Raw genomic sequence first — 17739 nt, forward strand, 5'->3', positions numbered from 1 at the left:
ACAGCTTGTCTGTCACACTGTTTCTCATTATGGCCTGTCTCTGCTGGGGGCACTCTTCCTTCATCCATACCAAATAGATGGATGGGAGTGTGGTTGTTTTGCACATCAGCACTTCAAATTAGGAATTTGAATCTAGAGTTGGGATCTTGGTACCAGTACATTTTCTCTGTCTGTATTTCATTAAGGACTCTCTGAAGCAGAAGTTCTCCTGTGGAGATGTGGTTGCTTGTGGGCCCATCTGCCTTGATGCTTCTCTTAGAAACACACTGAAATTGGGACTGGTTTTGTCTCCATTTGCAGCATGAATCTCTTCCTGCTGGATGTATTGTGGGGATGCCCTGAAAAGGGACACTTTTACTATGTAATAGTTCTAATTTTTAGGTTTAGTCTCCTGAGCTGTTAGGGTCTGTCAGTCTGCTGGGAATACCCATCTCTGTCTGCATTGCCTGTGTTACTTATTTTAGCTATTTGGTCATGAGTTGGTTTAAATAACAGGGGATTCTGTGCCTTTCTCTCCTTGCTTGTACTGGTTTACCATGTTGGCTGACATGGGAATTCTGCTTTTAGACCCTAAACAGTGAAGTAGGGCATTGGTGATTTCCCTACAGATGACCTGGACTTCTGCCTAAGCCTCCCAACACTTTCTTATCTCTTGGAGTTGTGTAGTGTCAGAGAGGAGCTCATCCAAGTTGTGTGGTACATTTTAATATTAAAAATTACTTCCAGCTCAGTTGAGAATATCAACCCATTCTCTGTGACTCAGTGTGCCTGTGGTGCCAGGATTTGTGCAGTCCACAGACTTGAACCAGTGCTTGGCTAGCTATATGTTTTCCCCTCAAAAAATATATTCCAGAAACTTTGAAAATACTTAAGTAGGTAGCATAAAACTGTTGTCTGGATGTTTATGGGCACTCCGAACTTTTTCTGTCTGTGATTGGCATGAATTCAAGGTGTGTCTTTTATATTAGGTGAGATTTTCCTATATCTTTTGGGAAAACTATGGTCCTTGCTAGGTTGTATTTCACCTTGATGGACTTGGGTGATTGTTATAGACATCAGAAGAACAATACTGAATCATTGAAACTGTATTTGAAAAGTATCAAAATTAATTTTATAATAACAAATTTCCATGAGTCATTCCTTTCTGTATGCTGTGCAAACTAAAAAAAATACTGGTAAACTTGAAGATCCATATTTCATGGAAGATACAGATACATATTTCTACTTGGAAATTTTTGAACCATATCCAAGATATATGAGCAGGATTTCCTACACAGGAGGATGAAAAGTCAGTTTCTTGCACAGGAGGTAGGCAGTTTAGGAAAGCTTTTCAAAAAGTCTGGGGGCTGCTGAAATAAGAGGATTAACATCTTGTGACAGATGGCTATAGTTTTAATTGTCATAGGTTATAGTGGTTATTATTCTTTGCATTTAAACCATATAAGAAGAATTAACTGAGTGGCCCTGCTTAACTGTCAGTGGGGTTCTCCTAGTTCTTTGCATTTTAAGTGAGATTAATAAATGAAAACATGTTGTACAGGCAGGGTGTATTTTATTGAAAGATTCATGATGTTTCAATGACATTGTTAAGGTATTTAATTAGTCTCATGAAGAAAGTGGAGTGACCCTTTTAGAGAAGCTGATAAATCATATAATAGCTGTTAGATCCTCTTTATTCCTTGCTTTATAAGATTAACTTTGTGCTAAGCAATTTATGCTAAGTTTTCCCTTTTATTGGTAACCAAAGTTATCTGTGCTTCATGAATAGATTATTGGAGATAACATCATGTAATTAACAAGAGATGCAGAAAAGTAAAAGTACAATTTGTGTAAGAATTGTATGAGAGAAAATGTTAATTTCTTAACTAGGAAGGATATTTAAAGGGATAAAAGGAAGGCAAAATAGTGCAGTTCTTTGAAAGGATTAAAGTAACCTTATCTCGTGTTCTTTCAGAAGGTGGGATTGCATGAGTGTGTGAAAGTCATGTTCAATGAGCTATTCACAACTCTAATGAATTGTAGACACAAGTTTGCATTGCCTTTTTTTTTCCCAAAAGTGATTGATAAGGTGTAGGTTATGCCTTAGCTATACTGAATAATTGAAATTAGCAGAAGGGGAAATTGTACAACATGCAGTTATTCAGAGCTGTATAAAAATGTCAGTCTGAATTGCAGTAAATTATGGTGTGTGTGGGAGGAAGAGTGGATACAGTTTTTGGTAAGAGTAAACATCACAAAATCAAAGATTTAAGACAAAATACCTGTCAGTAGTACTTCACTGTGATGTTTTATTCCCTTTAAAGTATTTCTGAAATGTCTGTGATGGTGTTCTCTCAAGAAATCTACACAGAATCCCGGTGTAATTTCCTTCTAGACCTCAAGTCTTTATTTTTATGCACCACCATTTTTCCTTCTTGCATTTTCAAAATAAAATTGCATGAGGATAAATTAAATTATGGAGTTCAGAGCTTTCCTTAAAACCAGGAAAATATACTGTTGTCTGCTGGGTCATTCTTATGGACATTTGGTAGCTGTCATGGTAACCATTTCTGCATGAATGTGAACCAACTTTGTGGGATCTCACTGGGAAGGCACATAAATTGTTGTCCTTTCCCTCAGTGTTAAGAGTTGGCCCCAGTGTTGGACTGAGATGTAGAACCTTGGAGCCATGGCTGGATCATATGAATTGGCAATTTTCTTTTTTAAGTTGGAACGTCTTAGCTTAAAAATAGGTGTTCTGAACACTGAGTAAGGAAAAAATAGGTGTTCTGAACAGTAAGGAAGTTTCCTGAAAGATTTAATAATGGTGAAGTAATAGTTAAAATGTTTTTTGCAGGGACTCCTGCTGATGTGTGTACTGAATAGTTGGGTGTAATTTGAAACTGTCCGGATAGCAAAACCATGAAAAATGGCAGTAACTACTGTGCATATAAAGATTTATTATGCATCTATGTTACAGTATGCTTATTTTATCAAAAATAGACCATTATGAAACCTGGCTTTTGCACCTGCTCTTCATTAATTTTTGGAGTTAAATAGCTCTGAGTGGTCTTTTCCACCAAATACCAGAGGGCACTTGGGGGTTATTAGCAACAAATACTTACTGAATGTTGAGTTTAACATTAATGGTAAAATAATCCACTACTAAAATTGTAGTTTAACTACAGTTAAACGCAAAAAAAAAAAAACACCAAAAAAAAACAAGCCCACCCTCAAAAGCATTAAGCAATGGAGAACTGTTATATTACTTTTTAGGACAATTTGAATTTGACATAAGTAAAAGTGGTACTGGTAGTTCTGTTGTATTTCTATTGAATTGGAAAAAAAAGTAATGTCATTTGAGAATAACAAACAAAGACCTCATAATTAGAAAAATACCCTTCATAGTTTATGTATTTTCTTTTTTAAAAAGAGCAATGTTTATCTGGGAGTAGTTGAATGTTTGAGTTTTCACATGGAGTGTGTGATAGGAATCAGTTGCACAACTGAATTCCTATTGGAATTATCCTGGGAGCTTTTTCTGAAGAAAAATCTCAGCAATGTAAAATATGAAAATATAAGCTTCCCCCTCCATGTTTATACTGTTATTTAGGGCAGAAGTTTTTATCTTTAGGGATATAGAAGCAAAGCTGGTTTAGGAAAGAAGTGGAGGTCAGTTTATCATGACTGTAAGAAGGGAAAGAATCAACCTAATTTATTTTTTTTTAGAAGCAAACATTAGTAATTCGTTTTTTCAGCAAATAACAAATGTCTTCGCAATTAATTTTGCATGATTGGCCTTTGGTTATCAGCCAAGAAATGTGATCAGTCATAATTTAGTAGTTTTTCAAAATGTCAAACACAAAATCTGCTCAGCAATCAAATAAGTAGATATTTGTTAGTGAATCTGGAATCTTAAAAAGTGGAAAAAACCCCAGAGTTCTTCACTGCTAGGGACAGAAAAAAAAGAGAGGCCAATAGGAAGTGTTCCAAACTTCAGATATTTCCTTCTTGTTCTTTCTTGGAGTGTTTTAAGAGTCATTTTGACCCAAACTTGTGTTGTGGTATGTACTTACATGACATATACTGCTAACTAGAGGAAAAAATTCTTAATGTATCTTAGTGAGCATTTGTTGGGATTTTTTGACACTATCTTTTGGATAACAGTTGGATACCTGTTATTTTGTGTTCAATCAATGCAGATATTAAGAGGACACTAAATGTGTTGATTCTTAAGATGGCTGGACACCTTTGGTACAGAAGATCACAGGGAGCTTGATTGAAAATAGTAGCTTGAAATCAGCATTGCTACTATTTTAATAGTAAAATGTCTTGCAGGTTATTGGTTTTTGGGTGTTTTTTGGGTTTTTTTTGTTCATTTGTTTTTGGTTTTTTTAAGTGTGAGCTTTCTTGGACTTAAAATGACCTTGTATTACTAAGTTCTAAAACTTACCTAAAGCTTATTTCATAAAGGTTTGTTTCTTTATGATGGGAAATACAAAGCTGCTCTCAGTGCATGTAATACTAACAGACTTTGGTGGCCTAGACCAAGATGTTGTGCTGGTTGCTGGCCTCATTTTGAATCCTTTTGGTTGAAATTTTCCAAATATACTTTCATTCTAAAACTGAAATGGTGGAAAAATACTTTTGTGTCCAGGTGAGTTATTTAGAAATGTTTTATTTTTGCTCATTTTCCAAGGAAGAAAACTGAATTTGGCTGCACTGAGAGGATGTTTCAGTACATAAGGGCTGTGTGAAATTCAACAGGACTTTCCATGCATTTGCAATTCAGGGCTGCCTTAGGTGGAGACAAATCTGGGCATAATAATGAGGGTACAAGTTGGCAGGAGAGGGAAGGCTGGTACAAAGAATTGTTTATTTAAAATAAACATGCTGGACTTTTTTTTCAACCTGTGCCTGCTGCTTCCCTGGCAGGAAAAAGAGGGGAGATGGCCTGGTGTAAGTGTGTACAGACAAGGAAGTCAGGGGCTGAGGGGGACAAGCTCCTGACCAGCTGCCACAACACAAGAACACCAGCTTGGAGTGTGGAAGCTGGGATCTGGATCCATGCTGGGACTAGGAACCAGTGGCCAGAGTGAAAGACATGATGGGGATGAGAGAATGTATCTGCAGGAGTGAGCAGGACCAGGAGAACAAAAAAGCAAATTGGGCAAGGAATTAATATTGAGGAAGATGCTTGAGACCAGGTAACAAATGCGGTTGAGAAGCAGAGATGGCTGCTTAGTTTGTAGCCTAAGCCTGTTCCCTTCAGCCTAGCACTAAAACTGAAGCCTGGGAGTGAGAGGAGAGACTGATAAGGATCTGTTACCTCAGCCAGGGCAGAATACTTGGAGTTTGGAAGAAGCAGGTAGAGGAGACCATGATCACTGCACTGCCATTTGGTGCTTGGAACCAAGCCCAGACAGATCCTTGCTGCTGCCAGCTCTTCAGCTCGGGTGGCAGATATGTGACACTTAAGATTTATTAGCCCAGGTTTCAGTAAGTTTCCACGTAATTTGTTTTTTGCTGGCTATTTTACAAATGACTAAGATGTGTGTAAGCATTTGTCTAGGGAAAACTAGGAGGAATTTGAGAGCTTCTGAGTCAGGCTCTCTGAAAATGGGGAAAAAGGGTTGTCAGGACCATGCTCTGTCTTGTGATGCAAGATGAGCATGTGGGTACGTGCTGTAAATCAGATGCAAGGTTAAAACCATCTTGTGTGTAAGTGCCCTGTTGAACTGGGTTCTCCCATGCTCCTGTTGCAATGGCCTTATGCATTATCCACTGGTAAACTAATAACTAAATAGCTAAAATATAAATAGCTAAAAATGAGTGGTCTGCTGGGTGCCTCCCTCAAGGATGTGCAGCATGTGGAGAGGCTGTGTGTGTGTTCCCTGGGATTGCTGTAAGAGCAATACTTTGAGAAATAGGCTTTTGTCACCAAAGCTTCTGAGCTGAGGGAATGCACCTAGCCTTATTTTGGAAGTAGCTCTGGCAGCTCCTATGTGCAGTGGTGCTGGAGGTGTGGTTTGGGAGTGAAAGATCAGGATCCTCAAGGTTTCTGTTCAGCTGATCTTTTGGCAGGCAGCCAGTGCTGTCCTGCTCAACACGAGGGAAGGGCAAAGCAGTTCAACATCCTTGTTCAGCTAAACCTGAAAAGATTTTTATGGAACAAATAAATGTCACTTTTTTCCATCCCAAACAGCTCCATCCTGCTCCAGCTGCTGTTGTCTGCTGTTTGCAGACAGCCTGTGAAATTCAAAGGCAGTAGTCAGTTCCAAGGTGGCAGGAATATTGTGTGTTGTGACTGCTAACTTGCAGAAGTGTAGAGCTCCTCCTACAAAGTGTGTATGTTATGAGGACTGTCATGCTTGAGTGTAATATAATGTCTTTTCACTAAATGAAATACCCACAGGAGACTGGCTGACTGGAAGCAAGGGGATATAGACCCTTTAATCTCTAGGAATGATAATGTATTTACAGTTGATGGCTGTATAATGACATAAGTAGTCACAGTCTTGGTCCCAAATAAGAGGTTTCAGTATCTCACACATCCCCATTCAGGTATTTCAGGAAGGGCACAGATTTAATAATGGATCTGATCCTTGGTGCTTCTCATCTGCTTATTTGGGCCTTGCCAATCCCAGGTGTATTGTGCTGGTTGAAGGCTGTAAAAGCAGCTCTGTCTTGTGCTGCTCTGATAGTGAGTATGCTCCAGGGCCATTGTTGCTGTGTGAGAAATTCTTATCCTAAAATTCCAGTCTTTGTGCAGTGCAAATATGATAGGGTGAGACTGTGCATACCCTTGGTGAGGTCAACTGAAGAGATAAAAGATAAGCTACTGCAGCTTTGTTGTTTGGTCCTTTCCTGATGACAATACTTCAGTCTAGCAGGGAGCTTTTGGTCTGGAATCTGTTTTGAAAAGCTTGTCTTCAGCAGTGCAAGTTTGAAGTTTCAAGGTGGACATCACATGTAGACAGAACAGATCCCACCACTGATTTCAGAATCTTTATAGAAAGGATGTTCACAGATTATTTTCATTACTTACTTGGTTTACTCACATAATAAGGAAATGGTTGAGAATATAATTTATGTGAAGCAAAGCTTTGTCTGTATATCAGAGGTTGCCAATGTATTTTGTCAACTTTTGATAGAAAAAAAATTCTAGTGTGAATTACTCAATTAAACATGTCTTCTGCAGAGTTCTGGTTTTGTATTAACATACTGCTTCCTGCAGTATGCAAAGGCATTAAAAAAAGAAAAAAATCCAATGCCTTACTGGAAGAAAGAGTACAAAATTTTCTTTCTTAAAATGCTTCAGATGCTAAACTGTGAATAGCCTGAAATGCTACTCTCATCTTAATTCTTTTACAAAGATGATTTCTTTAATTTTCTGTGTGTCATAAATTGTCCTTCCTCCTCGCTTTTTTTTTTAAGTAAAGCTGCTCCCTCCTGTAGCTTACATTGTGCTAAATTGATGATGAAGAATAGTATGGTTTATGAAGATAAATGTCAGGAATGTCTTCTAAAGTAGACATTCAGATTTTTTTGGATTAATGGGAAAGAAGGTCAATAATTGCATGGATTTCAGAAATAAGCTTGAGAAGAAATCGCATTCCTGTGGTGCTAGTGATTATTAAAACATTGTGAATTCATTTCAAGATACTGTACTTGAGTTTAATATATCTTCCATTGTGAAGGAATGACTCAGTAAGGGCTGTCAATTTGTACAGGTGATAGGAGATAATTTATACAGCAATTGTATTTTTGAGAGAAAAAAAGTTATAGCAGACAATACATAAATTTCTGGATGGTAGCCTTAATTTTAATTCTGCCTTATTAAATAGGGCCCTCCAGACTTCCAGCAGCATACACCTGGACCAGTTCCTACCAACTTCTCCCAAGCCCCAAGGCTGCCAATCCAGGACCAGTGGAGAGGGCCACCCCCACCACCTCCACCACTCCCTCCTCCACCTCCTCAGGACAGAGATCCTTTCTTCTTAGCAGGTGAGCATTTTCAATCCCATTAATAATTAACACCAACCTGTTGTAAAGTGACTGCACTGTCACTGCATATCCCACAACATGAAGTGTTCAGAAGAACCTGAAGGCTGGAAGATCCCATTTGATGGAGTCAGATTGGACCATGCCAGAAATTCTGGTTGTCTAGTATATTTTTACTTCTTTTGATGTGGATTTTTACTTTTTTAATATGTCTTCACCTGTAACTGTCATGAATCCAGATATTTATATATACACAAAAATAATTAATATCTATGTGATTATTGCAGTGAAATTGTTGCACTTTGTTCTAGTTTGGATAACAGACACTCTTCCATGCACTTGGATTTCTTGTAACTCTGTAAACTGCCTGGACTGAGTGTGTAGTGTTTGTTAAGGTTAGATAAAATGATACAGCCTAGTAAAAGGAGAGGGTAAGTTATATTTATACCACAAATATGTAATGTGTGTGTATGTGTATATATATACACAGACACGCACAATATTTTTGCACATGTATAGTATGTTAAAATGTGCTAAATACCTGGTCAGCAAATGTTGTCAATGCTTTATGAGTTCTGTGGTTTAAACTGTAATCACTGGAATCCTTACTTGATTTTATTAAAGTAGAATTTCCAAAAGATATTGCTGATTCCAGCAGAGTACCAGTTGTGCCGGTCTTTCAAGGATCAATTCCTTTTATACACAAATGACAGGAACAAGAGAAACATAACCTTGAGGGTAGCTCTTATAATTAAAACATCCCACAGAGTTTTGCACTGTGCAAATTTCAGGTTACTTTCCAAATCATACTAGAGCTTTTTGTTTCTGAAATGTGTTTGTGTCCCGGGAAGGCTGTAATTGATTTAATTCCCTCATTCCCGCAGATCCGAGGTTCCCGGGTCACCCCTTGTTTGAGCAGCGCAGTCCCCCGCCGCCACCTCCTCCCCCGCTTCTGAACAGCGCCCATCCCGTTCCTACGCAGAGCCCGATGCCCTTCAGCCCGCCCGGGCCCGCCTTCACGCAGCAGGGCCAGCAGCCGGTGTACCCCCGGGAGCGGCCGGTGCGGCCCGGCATGCAGCCCCAGGGCCCCGTGGGGATCCTGCACTTCAACCAGCCGGGCTCCGCCACGCCGCGGCCCTTCATCCCCCCGCGGCAGCAGTTCCTGCAGGCGCCGGGACAGCCCTTCCTGGCCCCGCACACGCAGCCCAGCATGCAGGTACAGCGCTGGGGGAGTCACGGAGCCCAAGCGTTGCGGCTCCGAGGGGGATGGCCCTGCAGTGCCATCGCTGCAGTGCCTGGAGGGTGATGGATATTCTGGATATTCTGGATCTTCCCCCGCCGCCGTGTCCGGTCTCGCTCGGTGCCGGCCCGGGGCAGCGCGGGGCGGCAGCGCCCTCTGGCGGCCGCGGAGCGGGGCCGTGGGGCTGCGGCCGCTGGAAGCGGGGCAGCGCTTCGGGCATGTGCGGAGGGCCGGGGTAAACCTCGTTAGAAAACGGGGTAGAGGACAGCAACCCTTGAATTCGTATTTTTCTTTTTACTTCACCTGTTGCCGTACACAGATTTTAAGAGTAGAATGACCTTACACCTCTCTGGTTGGTCTGTTCTTTCCTAGTGTAACCTGATTCATAGCTGCTTATAGTTCTCTACTTTGGTCAAGGTAGACCAGTCAGGAATGGAGATATATATTCACTTTTACTCATTACAGTGGGTTTTCTGGCCACATCAGAGACCTAGCATTTCGCACTCCTGAAAAAGAGTACTTCAGCTACACTGAAGAGAAAGATCTTAGGACTCAGGAGGCTGGAGGTGCTTTTCTGGAGTTTATTACCTTGAAACTAAAATTTTTTTTTCATGTGCAGGGTCCCATGCATCCTCCATTACAGCCTCAGCCACAACCTCAGCCTCATCAGCAGCATCACCAGCAGCAACAGCAGCACCATCACCAGCAGCAGCAGCAGCATCACCATCTCCAAGGGCCTCCACAGCCCTTAATGCCCATGAACCAGCCACAGTTCAGGCCTCACATGCAAGCCACACAGCAGCAGCCAAATAACAACAGGATGCAGTGTCAGCCACGACAGGGTCCAATGAAGCCCAGGCATGTAAGTACCACATACAGCAGTGTCCTGCATGAGTAGCAGTCATGTAAGCACAGGTTTCAAAACTCACCAGTGTGGGTTTTCGGTTCTATTTATTCCTTCCTGCTCTTTCCCCTACTTTTGCCATTTCTTGCTCATTTTCTGCCCTGATCATTTTGTAATCTACATTTTCAAATACCAGGTGTATCTTTCTTTTCTCCTCTGGTCTTCAGTGCTCTTTTTGATTTGGGTCCAATAAGAGATGTTGCAGATGCCCAAGAACTAGTGATGAAGGGGGGGCGGTGAAGGAGAGGTTTGCTTTATAAGGGTTTACAACTGCTGGTAGTCTGTGATTGTGTGGGAGCCCAGTTTTGTGACATTCTTGATTTGAAGGCCTCTCTGTACCCGCTGCTGATCAGTTTTCTTGTTCAGATAATGCCTTTCCTGTCTTGTGAGTTTCCTCCAATGCAGCATATTTTGCTGCTTGGTAGGTTGGGTAGGACAACAGCCTGGAGCAGTGCTCAAGACAATATAACGATAGTTCAGCATAATTGCTGTGATTAGGAAAGGTTATTAAAATATTCTCATTTCTGTATTTTTTTCCCTGACATTAAAAATATTGTGCCTTTTCACAAAGCTTATTTTCCCAAACTAAACTAAATCAGGAAAATGTGAAACCAGAATCACTTCAGCTTGGTTTGTGGTGGAAATCAGCACTTCTTTTCCTTTGTTCTTTGCAGAGTACCCCATCCCAGAATATTGTCAAGCGTTCCAGCCAGCAGCTGCAGGCGGCGGCTCCCAGGAACAGCAACCTGCGCGAGCTGCCCATCGCCCCGGCCCACGCCCTGGACATGGGCAGCACCCGCCGCAGCTCCGCCCCTGCTGCCCAGGTCAAACCCATCCCCAGCTCCCTGCCTGCCACCAAGCCTGCCACTGCTGCTGCCAACTCCCAGGGGAGGCCTGAGATGAAAGCTAAACCCATCACCCCAGTGGGCCAGGCAAAGTCGGAAGGAAAATGTGAACCGGAGGTAAGGGATTTTTTGTTTTGCTTAAACAAAAGTGTTGGGGAAGGTGAAACAGGAAAGCCTTATAAATATGATTGCCTGGCAAAAGATTTTGAGGATATAGAAACTATAAGATTGACATGAAAGCAAGCTTTGCGATACCTGAGTTACTGAACAACTGGAAAACAATGGTGTGGCCAGCTGAAGGTAATCCCCTTTTGATGAAACAACATCCTCTGCTTGCAGACAGGCCCAAGGATCAGAGCAGACCCTACTAGCTTGGCAAGAGTCCAAAAAGTAGTTTTTAGGGTTTAAAATGTAACACAGTATAGTAATGTAATGATTCTTATAATATTGTACTAAATTAGTTAGTGAGAATTAAAATTTTCAACACAGAAGATTTATTGTATTGTAAAGAGAACCTCGCTCTCTTACACTCTTATCCTCTTTTACTCTCTCTCTCTCTCTCTCATCCTTTTTACCACTCTCTTCTCTCAAGAGCTGTGAGAGAAGAGCTGCCCTGAGCTGTGGCTGGCAGCTCCCAGCAGGGCCCTGCACCCACACCCTCTACAATAAACCCCAAATTCCACAACCTGCCTTCAGAAATCTCTTGTCTCCGTCCATCCTGGCTGTCCTACCCTCCGATACTCCTACACAAAAGATCAAAAACCAAACAACGAGAAACAAAGTTCCCACCACAAAACTCCCACCTTTAGAAGACTTTTCTAGTCTGATTTATGAATTGAAAGCACACTTAATGCATTGTCCACCAAATATTTTAGGTGCCACTAGAGGCCTCCCTTCTGAATTACACTTTAATTTTTTATTGTAATAGCAGAAATAGTCTCCATTGACATAAAAGGTCAGGAAGGTTGGCAAGGCTGTGGTGAATTTGTTTTGTGGGAGAAGTTGTCATTTCTACTAGGAAAAGGCAGAATTTGAGTGAAGGTGATCAGTGTAACAAGTCTCTGAAATACTAATTTTGCCCATTTTTATCTTTGGGAATTATAATTTATTTTCAGGTGATCATATTCTAAGTCTGAAAGCCTCTTCTCTGTCATTTTGCATGATGCTGTGTGGCTCAAAGGCAATAAATGGAGGCTATTTGGAGAGCTGTTTTCCTCATGCTGTTTTCCTTTAGGCTGTTCAGTCTCTACTAGGCCTTGAGCATTCATGCAGGAGATCATAGCTGTGCTGTCCGTGGAGCTTGTTGCTCTTGCTCCTGAAAAAGAAAATCTCTTTTTTATGAAGCCTTTTCATGTAAGGGAAAAGAGGAGATGCTTTTAAGTTTTCCATTTTGGAGAAAGTGATGCTGTTTGCTCTGCTGGTATTCTACACAATTGGAGAAATCAGGTGCCAGTGTTTTCAGCTCCACTGGATCGTGTCATGTGAACAGATGACCATTTTCCTGCACATCTCCTGGAAGCTAGAGAAGAGTCTCCATGAGCTCTGTTGCTTTGAGAGAGTGGGTAGGATTGGACTGATGGCACTCTTTATGTCCTGAGCATGATGGCTGAATGCACCCTGTGTGCTTTGTCAGGCTATTCTCTGAAGAACTGTAAATCTTCATAGTTACAGTTAACCATGAATCTTGTCTCAAGGACCAGGTTTTCTTTAACAGCCATTGAAGGCTTTAATTGTGATAATGCTGTCTTCCTTTTAAGCTGCTCATGATTAGCTTTTCATCTTGTTCTTGGATTAGGGATGGTCATAACTAATTTCCATAAATGAAGCACAAAAGAAACCCAAACCTATCAGTGTTTGACCTCCTGTGCACTTGCTTTTCAATGGAAATGAAAAAAAATCCTTTTTTAGCTTTCAGTTTTCACCTTTTTTGGAAAAAATATTCAAGTAATCTCTTTCCCCTCAGTTTAGTCTCTTGGAATAATCTCAGTCACAGAAAATGCAAAATGCAGTGCTTCATAGAGAAGCCTTGTCTTTCAGGCCATTAGTAAGGTAAGTCTTGAAAAATCAGCTACAGGCCCCCCCATCTAAAACATCCTGAAGTTATTCTGTAGTGTAGTCATATGAAAATTAAGACATTAGCTCCAAAGTATCTCTGGCAGTATTTAGAAAAACATAAGAATTTTTAAAATTTCTTTTCATTAAATAGAAAACTAAACAAACAATCCCAAAGCAGTCATCTTGTTGTCTCTATTTTACATTTTAAGCATGCTCTAGTTGGTTATCAAACCACCTAATCTTACCTGTGTGAATTCTTGGTGTACAAATAAAACTTTCTTTTTTTATTTCTCTGTCACAACTGTCATTGATAAAATTCTGATACCTGTTTCATGCAAGTTTTTGCAAAGCAGGATGAAAAAACAAGGTTGTCTTGGAACAAATGGAGTCTCCTAGTAAAGCCCTTGTAGTTATATTTGGCAGGCATTAGGAGAACCTTGTCCTTCCAAAGCACACCTGGAACAGAGCCTGGTGCTGCAAACACTGTAGAAGCTTTGTCCCATTTCTGCTGTGCCACTGCAGTGGTCTTGGTCACTGCTGCTGCTTATTGTCACTCTTACAGATGGTAATGCTGCATCAAAAATGTTCATTTACAAGCATTTAATAATTTCCTTCACTGTTTGTGTAATGTAGGTGATTACATATCTTTCCTTAGGTAGATTGTAATGTTTTGCAGTCTTTTTTGTGTGTTTTTCTTGTAATTAGGTGACTTCATCCTGTTCTTTTTCTTTTGATGATGATGAGAAAGAGTTAAGTTCTGTCACCTTTTCTAGCTGTATGGCACATAACTGAATTGGGCAGGTTATTTTGCAAGTGTCTTCAACTGGAAAATTAAGACTTTTCTTTGCATCTTTCTTCCTAAAGAGTCAGTGGCTGTATTTATGAGTGGCCTATCATTCAGGAAGCACTAAAAAAAATAGCAATATTGGCTGTTAGAGGTTTTGCTCACCCTAAATATAGATATTTGAAAGGTTTGCAATGTGAGTGAATAGGAGATTAAAAACTGTATATTAATGGAATGCTTGTGTTCCTGTGAGGCTGCAAAATACTGACCTTAAGTGCCTGTTCAGAATAGCTTTTATTCCCCAGGGTTTAAATTGTATATCCTTAGTCTGAAACATCATTTTGTCATTGAAATAGGAAAGTCTGGATGATGTGGGCCTAATTCTGCTCCTGTTGAAGTCAGCTTAGGATTAGAGGAATTTAGGCAGTATTAAGCAGTTTTGAGTTTAAAGAAGAGGGAGAATGGAGAAAGGTGATGTGTCTTTAGGAGAAATGGATATTAAAGCTCAGAGCAGGAGGGAAATTAGTAGAGCACTGTGTCATCAGTGTATTGATATTAGTACTTACACTGGGGATAATGTCCCTGATGTACTGAAAGAAAACCTTTGTATTCCATTCTTCCAAATCCAGTGAATTGTGAATTTTGTTGAATTTTACATTGCTGTCTTTTCTAACAAGGCTTGCAATATGGAAAAGAGTTGCTGCACTAAATTACTAGATCAAATGTGTCTGAATATTTTTATATTTTTGGTTATGATCTACCTGAAAAATTGTAGAATTTCTTCCAGTTTAAATAATTTCTCTTCCAGATTTTTGTAGTGGTGCCTATTTTTTTTTCTAGTTTATGTTTTTAATGTTACAGGTTAAAAAAATAAAGACAAGTCTGCTGAATAGGTTTGTGTTTATGCCACAGATCAAACCATTTTGAATGCTCTGTTCTTGCACCCATTTTACTGGGACACATAAGTGATCCTGGTTGCATGATTCCTTTTTTGTTCCTTGGAAGCCAACCAGAACATTAACAGTGTCTGGTTGTTATGACTCAGCATTTAGTTCTATTAATTGGCAATTAATCCTGCAGACTTCTGAAAAGGTATGGGTTTATTTTTTTTTTTTTTTTTAATTTACTACATGAAAAGCAAGTTACTTGGTATTAGGACTTAAATTTTAGTAGAAAGTTTAATCCCTTGATTTAGAGTGTGTCCTTGCTGTCTTTTCATAAGTCAACAGTGCCATTCTAGGATCCCTAGAAGAAGGATGTGGGACTGTTGCTTCTCTTTCTTGCTGGTGCTCTTCAGCTAGATTCAGGAGAGCAGCCTGTAATGTTTTCTTTTGGTGTTTCCCATCAAAACTGCCTTGGATCTTAAGGGAGAAGAAAAACCTGCAGCTAAGGCTCAGTCTTCCTTCAAACCTCAGGGAAATGCATTGTGCTAAAGCTGTTCAAAGATGGATGAGAATTTCCACTTAAAAAAAAAGGAAAAAAAAGAAAACAAACTTAAAACCTGGCATAAAAAAGCCACCCCCACAAAACCAAGTGCCTGTCTGGCCTTTTGTACTCTGCAGCCTCCTGTAAAAGGAGCAGCCATATACATGTATTCAGTGTACCATTTCTTCATGTTGGGGAGTTTTCTACCCAGATCACATGAAGCTTAATAATTTGTCTAGGGAAGAAGTTGCTCCATGTTTTTCTGCTTTTTTACCTACAGATAGTGTTGCTTCCAGACCCAGAATGTGAAAATTACAATGGTTTGAACTTAGAAGGATGTGTACTTTCTCCCAGTTGATTCTCTAGGCAAAATGTTTGCTTTCCTGGCCTTTTTCTTTTTTTCTTTGGAGGTGCTGTTGCTTTTTGGAAAAATCTATACTGGGCTTACTGAACTAATGGGATGGAAGTCATTAGCAATGGGCATTGTGTGCTGTGTTCATCTTGACCCTGTCTTGCCTGTTCCATATGCTGAATGTCCTTATTACCTACTCTAGGTCATTTATGTGTACTATGCATCACATTTATACCCCCACTCTCTAGGGTGGTGTATACAAGGTGCTCTTAGAGCTGAGGAGAAGGGGATTTAACTGCCCCTGTTTTCATCCTGGTAAGGAGTTTGCTGTCCTTCTCACTCTGTACTGTTGGGCCACTGTACAACTGAATTGAGTTAAAGCTGACTTCTAATGGAGATATTTTGTTAATCATCACAGGGTCTTTATATTTAATCTTCCTGCAGCTCTGGGGGTATTTTGTTTAGAATTTAACAGTAACAGTAGTACCTTTCTTTTGAAGGATTTTGGTCTACCCATAGCCTGTTAACAGACTGATCTGCAGTTGTCATATAACCTCAGGGCTCTTGATGCTTGATTTTAACTTTTAAGAAGGGATTGACTTCCTAGGATCATTACTAATTTCCTTAGTCTAGTTCCAGAAAGGAAAGTTTTGGATTTTATTTGAGATCAAATTGCCTGAATATTCTACTAAGCATTCTTTGAACCACATGTGTGTTGGTTATAGAGTTTATGTCTAGTTTATGTCAGTCATCTTTCTGTGTTTAATTCTGGCATAGTTGGAATCAGTGGATCTGTTCAAGGGCTGTTGCAGAGATATATTAGTCAGAGTCCCTTGGGATGTTCATTCCTTCTGTGCTGGAAGGGTCATTTGAGTGTGCTGCAAAGTACACATCTCTGTGCCATGTGCAACCTTTGGGTTGGTGTTCTGAGCCTGCCACACCATGATCTCTGGCTCCCAAGGCCTTCAGACCTTGTTAGGTGATGAAATGAGCAGGCAAATCCCTCATAATAAAGGGCACTGATAGAAGTGATCTCCTGAAGGCTCATTCTGCAGTGTTCCAACTGAACATAAGGGAAAAAAAAATTACAGGACTGCCTCCAAAAGTAAACTTGGTATTGGCTCATGGCATCCATCAGGCTTGTTTAGATAAATTGTAAATTATTATAATCTAAACCAAAGCAGGTGAATAAACTAATTCATTAAGTGAAACAAGTTTTCCCTCTGAACAGTTGTGGTAATCGTGATACTTAATGTCTCTGAAAATGACTGAAAATGTTATTAATTGCATCAGGATCTGCATAACAGCACATCCTCCTCTTAGCTGGAGCTTACATGTTTTCTCATCCTTTGCAAATTATTCTTAAGGGTCTTCATCTTTCCCTGTATTTCAAAAGGGTAAATTCTATTTTTTTGGGTAAATTTAAGGATAAATTCTAATTCTGTTTTTTGCTACAGTCCAGCATCTCCAGTAGTCAATACAAGAAGAAATATCTGTGTTTCCTCCTCTAGAGAAGTATGTTTCTGTACCATCTATCATCACAGAGCTTTAATTTAGTTGTCACAGTGGTTATTAGTCACCACCATCATGTTCCACAAAGTATAGATAAAGGTATGAACTTTGGGCTGGATGTAGCATTCTCATGCAAAGAATTCTGTTAGATCTCATCCCTGAACTACAACCCATACTTAAAAAATAAATACAAATTTTAAAAATGTAATTTGGTTAGTCTTACTTAGTCACTGTTTTGGCTTCTAATTAGACTGCTAATTAGATGCTTGTAATTGGACTTCTAATTTGAGACAGTGAGCTGGTTTTACTGACTGTGAGAATAATCCATGTCAATTCCTGCTCAGGGAAGAAGCAGCTACAGCTGAAGGAAACAAACATTCAGGATTTGTGCATCTGGGTGCTGTGAGTGCAAATCTGACTCTGCTGGGCTCTCAATTCCATGAACCAACATTGTGGCTGAATCTGTTCTGCTGGGTTTTTTCTTGGATTGGGAAGGATTCTAGGGTGCACTAGGATTAAAAGCTCTTCAAAAACCCTAAACCTTCAAGTCATACATTTGGGTTACATATGTTCAAAAAATGGCAGTTGTGTCAAAAACAGTTTGCACCCAGTTGCTGCAGGATGCATAAAGGTTTGTCA

General features: G+C 40.0%; 1 protein-coding gene across 2 annotated transcripts in view; it reads left to right on the forward strand.

Annotated features, from left to right (window-relative positions):
* RBM33 (RNA binding motif protein 33) overlaps positions 1–17739 on the forward strand; it is a 97419-nt gene that overhangs the window by 50294 nt on the left and 29386 nt on the right. For both annotated transcript variants that reach the window (XM_054273572.1, XM_054273573.1), the window contains exons 11-14: positions 7827–7986; positions 8868–9199; positions 9843–10085; positions 10802–11089. In XM_054273572.1, the coding sequence (XP_054129547.1) occupies positions 7827–7986; positions 8868–9199; positions 9843–10085; positions 10802–11089 (1023 nt within the window). The remainder of the gene's footprint in view (positions 1–7826; positions 7987–8867; positions 9200–9842; positions 10086–10801; positions 11090–17739) is intronic.

This window comes from Melozone crissalis, unplaced genomic scaffold (genome assembly GCF_028551555.1).
Source record: "Melozone crissalis strain CALT ecotype California unplaced genomic scaffold, PUWL_Pcris_2 ptg000016l_1, whole genome shotgun sequence".
Taxonomy (NCBI): Eukaryota; Metazoa; Chordata; class Aves; order Passeriformes; family Passerellidae; genus Melozone; species Melozone crissalis.